This window comes from Mizuhopecten yessoensis, unplaced genomic scaffold (assembly GCF_002113885.1).
Source record: "Mizuhopecten yessoensis strain PY_sf001 unplaced genomic scaffold, ASM211388v2 scaffold11033, whole genome shotgun sequence".
Classification (NCBI taxonomy): Eukaryota; Metazoa; Mollusca; class Bivalvia; order Pectinida; family Pectinidae; genus Mizuhopecten; species Mizuhopecten yessoensis.
In genome coordinates, this window is record NW_018408845.1 from 583574 (window position 1) to 595814 (window position 12241).

At 37.1% G+C, this 12241-nt stretch overlaps 1 protein-coding gene across 3 annotated transcripts in view; it reads right to left on the reverse strand.

Moving 5' to 3' along the window:
* Positions 1-4192: 4192 nt before the first annotated feature.
* Positions 4193-12241, reverse strand: part of LOC110464770 (probable phospholipid-transporting ATPase IIB) — a 30359-nt gene continuing 22310 nt past the window's right edge. For all 3 annotated transcript variants that reach the window (XM_021520154.1, XM_021520156.1, XM_021520155.1), the window contains exons 19-26: positions 10853-10997; positions 10557-10621; positions 10061-10149; positions 9520-9651; positions 6954-7062; positions 5657-5714; positions 5274-5477; positions 4193-4842 (exon numbers count right to left, since the gene is read on the reverse strand). In XM_021520154.1, coding sequence (XP_021375829.1) covers positions 4709-4842; positions 5274-5477; positions 5657-5714; positions 6954-7062; positions 9520-9651; positions 10061-10149; positions 10557-10621; positions 10853-10997 — 936 coding nt within the window. In that variant the 3' untranslated portion in view covers positions 4193-4708. The remainder of the gene's footprint in view (positions 4843-5273; positions 5478-5656; positions 5715-6953; positions 7063-9519; positions 9652-10060; positions 10150-10556; positions 10622-10852; positions 10998-12241) is intronic.

Here is a 12241-nt window from a genome sequence, read left to right on the forward strand (position 1 = left end):
AACTTACACTGCTACGTCAGAGTATAGTAAACTTACATTGCTACATCAGAGTGTAGTAAACTTACACTGCTACATCAGAGTGTAGTTAACTTACACTGCTACGTCGGAGTATAGTAAACTTACACTGCTACGTCAGAGTATAGTAAACTTACACTGCTACGTCAGAGTGTAGTTATCAAGATATGTTTTAATCAGATTGAATATCTTACAATTTGATCTTTTCTGCTTAAAATTATAGTTTTCATTCTTAGTTATCGTCGTTCTTCATCATTACCTCAAACAATCATTTCTCCTAAATTTTCATACATTTTTCGTTCGAAGGCATTTTCACGAAAGCTCTCCAATCTGCTGATAGAACAGCACACATTAACAGGAACTTGGCATTCATTATATTCACATATGATTATGTAAATTGTAAATTGTGAGATTTTAAACTTTGATCACAACACAATATTATGGTATTACAATGTATCTACCAAAATGTTTCAACCATTACTGTCTCCTTTAATTGTAACATGGATACCTAGTGCAAACGAGAAAATAAAATTCAATATTTTTTCTCCCTTATAATTGATACTTTCAGAATAATTCATACAGCACACCCCACTTACTCAGTACTGTCTTTGCCCAGGTAACTTTCCACAAGTCCCAGTCTCACAAATAAAGGCCACAGTTGTGGTAGAAATATTTTGGTAAGTTAAATAACAAAGGTTTGACATCAAATACTCAGTCAACAAAGACGGCATTTCATTTTAATACTTAAAACTTTATATTATAAACAAGTGAGAGCATAGAAAATAAAGCATAAATTCACCACATTATAGAAATGCAAATGATGTAAACAGTTGAAAACTATAGGAAATAAATAAGTAGGCATTTGAATATTGATGTGGAATGTTAAATATATACAATGACTACATGAGTAGTAAAATGCTTTTATACATTAATATTTACAAATAACTAAGTTTTCTCTCCTCCCTGCATAACTTGGTGACAAAAACCCTACAGCATTATTAAGTTATAAAATCACCTTTGCCCTAACCTTCTAGAAATGAATCCCCTTAGCCCAACATTATAAATTTAACGTAACATTTACAATACAACAACAGACAAATCATCACATTTCCTTTGACCTCTGATGGAGAAAAAATTAGAGTGATAGAAAAATTGGACATAGATTTATTAAAGTAAAGCTAAGCTTAAATGCAATCTGTTGAAGGTCATGATCAGAAAATCTCTATATTCTGAAGGAGAGACAAAAATGATTGGGTAGAAAATAGAAACCCTGAAGGTAAAATACTTCCCAAACCATGTAATAATTTATAGTGTAGCTTACTAAATAGTGTCAAAAGTTGCCACGTTCATCTAGCACTTTCATCCTGATCTGCAAGATGTTTACGGAATAAAGTTAAAAATTTATCAATTGCATATAATATTTACATGCATGCTTGATTAATGAAATACATGTAACATTAAAAACATTAAACAAAGTCTTGAGCTATTTTCACAATGATGCTCAAAATAAATATACATGTACACTTGTAATAACAAAGACAGCAATACATACAGGTATCCCCAAGACACTAACACCTAGTGTGTAGTCACGGCAATACATACAGGTATCCCCAAGACACTAATACCTAGTGTGTAGTCGCGGCAATCCATACAGGTACCCCCAAGACACTAATACCAAGGGTGTAGTCGTGGCGATACATACAGGTATCCCCAAGGCACTAATACCAAGTGTGTAGTCGTGGCAATACATACAGGGATCCCCAAGAAACTAATACCAAGTGTGTAGTCGTGGCAATACATACAGGGATCCCCAAGAAACTAATACCAAGTGTGTAGTCGTGGCAATACATACAGGGATCCCCAAGAAACTAATACCAAGTGTGTAGTCGTGGCAATACATCCAGGTATCCCCAAGACACTAATCCCAAGTGTGTAGTCATGGCAATACATACAGGTATCCTCAGGACACTAATACCTAGTGTGTAGTCGCGGCAATCCATACAGGTACCCCCAAGACACTAATACCAAGGGTGTAGTCGTGGCGATACATACAGGTATCCCCAAGGCACTAATACCAAGTGTGTAGTCGTGGCAATACATACAGGGATCCCCAAGAAACTAATACCAAGTGTGTAGTCATGGCAATCCATACAGGTATCCCCAAGACCCTAATACCAAGTGTCTAGTCACGGCAATACATACAGGTACCCTCAAGACACTAATACCTAGTGTGTAGTCACTGCAATACATACAGGTATCCCCAAGGCACTAATACCAAGTGTGTAGTCGTGGCAATACATAAAGGTATCCCCAAGACACTAATCCCAAGTGTGTAGTCATGGCAATACATACAGGTATCCTCAGGACACTAATACCTAGTGTGTAGTTGCGGCAATACATACAGGTATCCCCAAGGCACTAATACCAAGTGTGTAGTCGTGGCAATACATAAAGGTATCCCCAAGACACTAATACCAAGTGTGTAGTCCCGGCAATACCATAGTTCTCAATGTCTCGTTCATTTTTTATTAACATTAAAAAAAATATTCTTTAATTTTAATTTTCCTTCAAAACGTAATTCAATATTTTGTTTCAAAACTGTTCCAGTTATGAACAAATTAGGACCTTGGTGATCACAAAGGGATCGGATGTAAGTTCCATCACTTACGAAGTGCAAAATTATCTTGTCAAAACGAATATTGAGCTGACGAAAAACTTAATTGTATACACAAAAACCTTGTTATTCTGCCAGCATTTATCCAACAACATTTTGGTGTTATAAAGGGATTGGACAATTTATTTAAGGGAGACATGGAACGGAACTGTTTAGTAAGGGAGCTACATGTAGATAGATAGATTTATTTGGTAAAACATTGCATCAATACATAAAAGTTCATCACATGGACAATACAATACATGTTTTACCGGGATAACACAGTAAAGTCACAGACTTATTTCCACTGTGGTCCCTAAAGGAACTGTTAAGAAAGAACAACAGGGACTTTTGAAAGTGAAGTAGTAAATAAAACAAGAGTTATTATATTGAGGTTTGTAATATATAATGTATTGAACACAATCATGTTTCAAAGGATTCAATAGCTATATATTAATGAAAAATTAAGTTACATTGTAGCAAAATATTTCTGATTAAAGCAACAAAAGAGACATAAATAACAATTTTAGGGGAAAATAATATGTCCGTTCTTATGCATGGACACTGCGAGTCAAGAAGAAATTAAAACAAGGAAAATAAAATAACACACAAAATGCACAATGGATCCAGTCTCCGGTTTATATATCAGATTAAGATATGAAACACACACATGTTACCCCTTGTGTCTACTAATCTAATTATAACAAAGAATAACTACTTAAATATTTGTACATTTGTATAGGTAATCAAATAGCAGACAAGTAAGGCATGGAAATTTGGAGCAATTCTAAAATGTTTGCTTATATACCAATTTATACAGTAATCTCACTAGAGCAGAATGACGCTGACATTCACAATATTAATGTCACTATGGAGAAATATATAAAAAATCTCTCCATATTACGAAGAAAAATATTGGGATAACTTCCACAGATTTATTTCCTACATGAAGAAACAAGAGGCCCATGGGCCTAAATGGTCACCTGGGTCCTACAGTATTTATATTTTTGTTGTTGAAATATGTACCAATTTGAGTACAAAATAGTTAAGTATAACGTTAACTTAAGTTTGTCAGGACCATGAGCTGATCATTCCTTGACCGAGTTTCAGTTAAATCGGCCTATTAGAACTTGTTTTTAGTTTTGAAATAGTTTTTCAAAATGGCGGCCGTGTCGGCCATATTGGATTTCTGATCGACCCGAAAAATAACAACACTTTGTCAGGACCATGAGTCGATCATTCCTACAAAGTTTTATTTCAATCGGCCCAGTAGAACTTGACTTTAAGTTTGAAATAGTTTTTCAAAATGGAGGCTGTGTCGGCCATATTGGATTTCTGATCGACCCGAAAAATAACAACATTTTGTCAGGACCATTAGTCGATCATTCCTACAAAGTTTCAGTTCAATTGGCCCAGCAGAACTTGACTTTAAGTTTGAAATAGTTTTCAAAATGGCGGCTGTGGCGGCCATATTAGATTTCTGATCGACCCGAAAAATAACAACACTTGGTCAGGGAGATGTCAGTAACCTTCCCATGAAATATTAGTGAAATCCCTTTGCCGGTATTTCAGCTTAAGTTGAAAATGTAAATTGTTAACGGACGACGATGGACGGAACGGATAGAAATAGGTCACTTGAGCTAAAGCTCAGGTGACCTAAAAAGACAGTAACCAAGTGAAACTAACCGTGCAAGATTTCTTTAAAAAATGTGTTGGTGAAAGGACAGTCAACACAATAGTCAGGAATTCAACTCCCATGTTTCTGTAATACATTGTTGCAGAATATTCCTCAGCAGGAACTTCCTTAGGATATCAGAGATTCCTCAGATATATACGGTTAAAATAAGATAGAACTACCAGGTACCACAGTACATAATGTCTTCAGGTTTGATATCAGAACACTCAGTTTGAAGATAACACTTTCAACAAAGCTCTTGTAAGTGATGAAAATTAGGATACATTTGGTGTAAGGAACTTATAAATTTTTCAGAAGAATGGGTTGCAAACATGATGTAAAATGGCGTCATTAAGGTGGTTTGTTCAGGTGAGTTTGGAGTAGACAGGAGGTGAAAACTTCTTACGTAGGTACTTAAGTATGTACAATGGTATACAACTGACAGACGTTATCACCAAAACCTTCCATACAAAATTCCACGTCGTCAGGAAATTGGCATCTGAAAAACAATCAAAAACAGGAAATAGTGAATATTTTTGACTGGAATTCACTCCAAGTTTATAAATCTGTTTTTTGAAAATAACTTTCAAATTATATGAAAAGACTAGTACTAATTCTAACCATGTATGACTCTTTGATAGTTTAAACAACATGCAGTATGATTAGTATATATGGTTGTTCTTGACCTATTTTACTTCTAAACATTGTTAGTTACAGTCTTTGGTCTTTGATAGACAACTTTTTGAGCCGTTTTAATTTATTAACATATACACAAAGGCAATTAATTATACAGTATATTTGATTGATTTGACAAGACTGACCCTTTATATATGACCTCCAAATTGGTTGCCAACATAACTCATTTCATTTTATTGCAAACAATGGACAAATTTTGAAGAAAAAAATTGTATTATACTTTAAACATCTTACCAAAGTAGTTTCTGAGGACAGCCAAGGATAAGAGATATATGGCAAGGCTGAATGCCTCAGCAATGACCATCAGGTAGTGCCAGGTCCGTACCGCTAGCGCCACCATCAGCAGCTCCGTGAGGATAAGGGAGGTAAACGTGATGGAAACTACATGTACAAAGTCCTCATCAAACAGCCACAAAGCACCATATATGATTATACCACCTGAAAAGGAAAGAGGTTTTGAGGGTATTCACTCTCATAAATCTTCTATTCAGTGAAAGAAATATTTTAATCAGAATTTTGTAAGTATCCTTAATGCATTATACTGTTAGAGTATTGAGTGAGAGGGGCATTTTTGAGAAATTCCAAAAACAATAAACTGTAAAGAATATAAAACTTACCTTGATAGACACTTATCAGCACCCACAGGAAAAAAGTTTTAAATGACAATGACCTCCCCTGGAAAACAAATCAAAATCATTTAAATTGTTCACTATCAACAAAACAGAACACTATTGCTGACTGTAAATACAACAGGCCAATGGGCCTTAACAGTTACCTGAGTTTTACAGTATTTATTTTTGTTGTTGAAATATAAAGTGGAGATAATAATGTCAATCATCCCTACCAATTTGAGTAAAACATTGTTAAGTATAACGTAAAGTTAAGTTTGTCATGACCATGAGTTGATCATTCCTAGACCGAGTTTCAATTAAATCGGCCTATTAGAACTTGATTTTAAGTTTGAAATAGTTTTTTTTCAAAGTGGCAGCCGTTGTGGCAATATTTGATTTCTGATCGAACTGAAAAATAACAACACTTTGTCAAGACCATGAGTCGATCATTCCTACCAAGTTTCAGTTAAATCGCCCCAGTAGAACTGTTAAGTTTGAAATAGTTTTTCAAAATGGATTTCTGATCGACCCGAAAAATAAGAACAGCTGGTCAGGGAGATGTCAGTAACATTCCCATGAAGTATCAATGAAATCCCTTTGACAGTATTACAGCTTAATTTCAAAATGTAAAACTTCTACGGACGAAGACGGAGCAATAGGTCACAACGGACGAAGACGGAGCAATAGGTCACTTGAGCTTCAGCTTTATAATGATTTCCCATTGCAAAAAAATCTTTCTCTCTCTTGATATAATCCTAGGTAATATACACACTCTGATGTATTCAAGAGATTATAACCTGTTCAGTTGTTCACCTCTGATAAACCAAAATAAATTCTTTTTCCTTAAGTTTCCGGTGTGTATGGATTTTTTGTTAGCTCAGGTGAACTGACTATTTTAATGATGATCTTGATGTCAATACAATCCAATGAATAATCATTCCAGAGATCAAGTTGGAAAACTCTGGTTAAAGGAGAACACTCTATTTGTAGTAACAGTGACCTTTAACTTTCATTTTGTTTCCTCAAATGCATGAATGTGCATCCCGGTTCTGCAAGGCATCCATGAATGAATTTTGAGTTCTCTACAGCAAAGATTTCAAAATTTAACAACAAAAACTATGACCATGAACTTTGGTGTAGCAACTTCAAGTGTACGTAATTCAGTGTATTTTTGTTCTACAAGGTATACCCAAGGAAGCTCCAATTATCAAGCAGAAACAAAACCAAGACAGATGATCTATTTATAGTAAGTGACCTTAACCTTTGACCTAGTGCCCTCAGATGTAATACCAATAACACTTACTTTTGTTAATTCCTTATAAAGCTCTGGGTAGGTTATGGCAATTTCTGCAGACACATCTTTATCAAGCACCAGTGAAAACACAGGATACATGGTGTAGATGGTGGAGTATCTGAAAAAACATAAGTCTCACATGGCTCAAACAAATCTTAAAATCACGTCAGTCTTTCTCAACAATTATAAGAGAGATTTTCAACACAAACTCAAAAAAGTTCAAACATTTTAAAATGCCCCCCGCCCCCCCCCCCCCCCCCCCCCGACCCTGTGGTTGACCTATAAATAGCAATAATGACCTTAACATCCAACGTATTCTCATACTCGACCTATCTATAAACTCTGATGAAAATCTCTTCTGAAATTAAGTTGGCTGAGCCATGACAATGAATCAGAACCAAAGGGGATAGACATTGATAACACCATCACTGGGTCCACCCCACTCCCCACATAAAATGACAGGGGCCTGAAAATATATATGTATGTATATATAAATAAAGTTACTGAGTGTGTCAAAATTTAAATTGAAAGACAGTAAATTTCATGGTGTGATGAATTAAGTTGGTCTTAGGTAAATTCAGCATGAACTGTGATGGTCAAGGTCATGAGGTGATTAATTGATAATGAACTACAAAGCAGCTCATGCTGAATTTGTCTCAAAAGCAACTCAGTTCGTCCCCCCTCAAAACTGACCTAGAAACATTCTAAATGTTACATTATTTTCCATTCTTGATGTGATGTCATTTGCTTTTGCTGGCTTGCTCACATGACATTGCCATGGATACCTACTCAATTTCACACACAAATAAAGAATCAGACTCAAACCTGAGTGGAAATGGAAATATAAGGATAAACTGTGTATAGCTATATTATTTGTATTCACCAAAAAGGGCTTCAGTACATTTGATGCCTACATGTAATTTTTGTTAAAACTGCAACCAAAAATATGTTGCTACATGTATAAATATATACAAGAGGCCCAATGGGCCTGCATCGCTCAATCTAACACTTGTAATCTTAAGATTTCATAAGAACCTATTAAAAGATTTAAACATATGACACCTCTGACCTTGATTGTTGAACAAAGACATTAGGTTGAAAGTGGATAAAGGTCAATCATTTGAACAAACATGGTAGTCCTTCATCCCAGCATGCTACAGGCCCAATTTCAGTACCCTGGCCCTTTTGCATATTGAAAAGAAGTCGCTTGAAGATTTTACGACATTTGACCCTGTGACCTTGAAAGTTGGTCAAGGTCATTCAATTGAACAAACTTGGTAGTCCTTCATCCCAGCATGCTACAGGACTAATTTCAGTACCCTGGCCTTTTTGGTTATTGAGAAGAAGTTGTATGAAGATTTTAAAGACATCTGACACCAGTGACCTTGAAAGTGGATCAAGGTCAATCATTTGAACTAACATGGTAGTCCTTCTTCCCAGCATGCTACAGGCCCAATTTCAGTACCCTTGCCCTTTTGCATATTGAAAAGAAGTCGCTTGAAGATTTTACGACATTTGACCCTGTGACCTTGAAAGATGGTCAAGGTCATTCATTTGAACAAACTTGGTAGTCCTTCATCCCAGCATGCTACAGGCCTAATTTCAGTACCCTGGCCTTTTTGGTTATTGAGAAGAAGTTGTTTGAAGGCTTTACGACATTTGACCCCTGTGACCTTGAAAGTGGGTCAAGGTAATTAATTTGAACAAACTTGGTAGCCCTTCATCCCAGCATGCTGCAGACCCAATATCAGTACCCTGGGCATTTTGGTTATTGATAAGAAGTTGTTTGAAGATTTTAAAACATCTGACCCCAGTGACCTTGAAAGTGGGTCAAGGTCATTCATTTGAACAAAATTGGTAGCCCTTGATCCCAGCTTGCTACAGGCCCAATATCAGTACCCTGTGCCTTTTGGTTATTGAGAAGAAGTTTTTTGAAGATTTTAAAGACATCTGGCCCCAATGACCTTGAAAGTTGGTCAAGGTCATTCATTTGAACAATCATGGTAGCCCTTCATCCCAGCATGCTACAGGCCTAATATCAGTACTCTGGGCCTTTTGGTTATTGAGAAGAAGTTGTTTGAAGATTTTAAAGACATCTGACACCAGTGACCTTGAAAGTGGGTTAAGGTCATTCATTTGAACAAACTTGGTAGCCCTTCATCCCAGCATGCTACAGGCCCAATATCAGTACCCTGGACAATTTGGTTATTGAGAAGAAGTTGCTTGAAGATTTTAACATATTTGACCCCTGTGACCTTGAAAGTGGGTCAAGGTCATTTATTTGAACAAACTTGGTAGCCCTTGATCCCAGCATGCTACTGGTCAAATATCATCTTCCTAGGCCTTTTGGTTATTGAGAAGAAGTTATTTAAAGCAAAAAGTTGACGCCGGACAGACGGACGGACGGACGGACGGACGGACGGACGACGGATGCCGACCATAACATCAGCTGACTTGCCCTTCGGGCAGGTGAGCTAATAAATGACATACATGTATTTTTCTCTTTCATGGGTGAGAGACCGCCATGATATACTAACACCATTGTGCAGTTTACAGGATTCCTTGAGAGACTTACCCGACCATGAGGAAGCCAGGGAATAAGGCTATGGACGCGAAATAGAACACCGAGGAGAAGACTGCCTGCATCGTACTGATGATGAGGCCGCGATGGATGACAAACTGGCTAAGTGAAGCTGATCGTTTGTAACTGTAACAGAAATTGGAGTAAAACACATACACAGGATAATGGGTGATTAGTAATTTCATTTCAATCATCCTGTTCTTGCTTCAAAGCAGTGAAAAATTGTTTGCAGTGAATGTTCAATTATCAACCTAATAGTCCATTGTATCAAATAATACTGGAATTAGAAATTAGAAAATATAATAATTAACCGATAAATTCCTTTTATAGCAGATTAATACTAAATTAGATCTATTAGAATGTAGAGGACTAGGTAGTTCTGATATATCCAAAAAAGATTAAGTAAAAACAGTATCATAAAAAATAGACTACTAGGAAGAATAAGGAGTAGCATACAACTCTATGAAAGTTTTTAACACATAGAAGGTAGATCACAAAATCTCTGTTCCGGTGATGACGGATCATGTTGCCTTACCTATTTCTACCATGGACCATTAATAACCTGCCGATGTGAGAGAACTGTGTAACAGAAAAATCAGCTGCTAAGGAAGCTTGTCGGCCCTCCTACAATACGAAGGAAACATATTAATAAAAGAATCAGCAGTCTCATTATTTAGCATTTATAAACAGTAGCATATGATGAAATCTAACTAGCAGGAGTCAAATTCCTTCCTAAAACGTATATTTATATTGTGATCAAATAAATTCATTGTTTGTTTTACAAAATTCAATAAGGGATATCCTGAACTCATTACTTTTAAATCAATCTATATAGAATAACTTCAATGATGCCGATATGTTTCTATTTCTTTCTTTTGCCCACATGCACAGTACCGATTTTCAATAACGCTTTAAATTTTCCATTTTTGAAAAAATATCAAGATAATCAGTTAGGTACACTCAAAACAGATAGATTGGTGAGTACTACCAATGACATGTGACAGAGGTGTACTCTCACAGTGAGTTGTTACCTTTCCTACTATTCCTATTCCAGCATTAGCCGCCTGGATCATACTGACGTCATTTCCACCGTCTCCTACAAACAAACATTTAGACAGTCAGACCTGTCTGCACTGAATGTCACTCAAGTGCAAATGTATCAGTATATTGCCAATTGTGATTTGTTAATGTATAACCATTGAGGATTTGAAGGAAAAAATTGGTAAAGGATTCATCTGATATGTGCATCCATTTGACATCATAAAGATGAATTGTAGATCATTCTGCCATTACAAGGAGAGACTTATTAACATTAAACAGAACTTACCTATTGCACAGGTGCGCTTGCCAGTGTGTACCTGGAGAAGCTTGACGATGTCCGCCTTCTGTGTTGGGGAACAGCGACACACAACCACACAAGGACACTGACACGCAAGCTCCACAAACTCATGTTCGTAGTACTTCAGGCACACCTGTCAAAGTACATATCAGTATTAATAACTGTAATATGATTTTATGTAGTGAAGATCATGCAAAACGGTTCACCTTTTGAACAAATTATACCTCCATTTTAATCAATACAAGAGGCCCAGAGGGCCTGTATCGCTCACCTGGATACCTAAGCAATCATGGCAAACTATTCTCCAAATGAGATCAAGGGAATATGCCAGACCCCAAGGCCAATCCTTGTAGCATAGCTATATTAGATTTTTTATGCCAAGAAATGTTATGTATGGTTATGGGGTGGGGATCTCAACTGTTTCCAAGCTTTGACTCAGAAACTAGTTCCCTAGAGTTGTGGCCAGACCCCAGGATCGATTCTAATATCGTGACTGCATTTGTCTCTTTTTGCCAAGCATTTGTATATATAGTTTTGGGGTGGGGATCTCAACCGTTTCAAAGTTATGACCCAGGGGCCAAGTCTGCAAGGGTGGGGCAGACCCTGGGATCAATTCTAATGTCATGACTGCATTCGTCTCTTTATGCCCAACAATTGTATATATAGTTTTGGGGTGGGGATATTAACCATTTCAAAGTTATGACCCAGGGGTTAAGTCTCCAAGGGTGGGGCAGTCCCCAAGGCCAACCTGGAAGCATATGTGCAATCATCTCTTTATACTCAGCAATTGTATATATACGGTTATAGGGTGGGGCTCTCAACTGTTTCCAAGCTGTGACTAAGAAACTAGGTCCCTAGGGGTTCGGTCAGACCCCAGGGTCTATTCTGATATCATGATTGCATTCGTCTCTTTATGCCCAGCATTTGTATATATAGTTTTGGGGTGGGGATCTCAACCGTTTTAAAGTTATGGCCCAGGGACTATGTCTCCAAGGGTGGGGCCAGACCCTAGGGACATCCTGGAAGCAAATGTGCATTCTTCTCTTTATACTCAGCAATTGTATATATGGTTATATGGTGGGGATCTCAACCATTTCCAAGTAATACATTTTATTGGCCCCACCCCTTAGCCCGGGGGGTCAGCCCCACCATTTGTACAATTTTGAATCCCTGCCTCCCATGAATACTTCCGACCAAATATGATCAATATCCATGGCATAGTTCTGCAGAAGAAGTCATTTATAGCAATATAACCAAATTGCCCCCTTTTGGCCCCGCCCCTCAGCCCCCTGGGGGGTCAGCCCAACCGTTTGTACAATTTTGAATCTCCACCACCTAGAGATGCTTCCAGTCAAATAAGGTTGATATCCATCACTT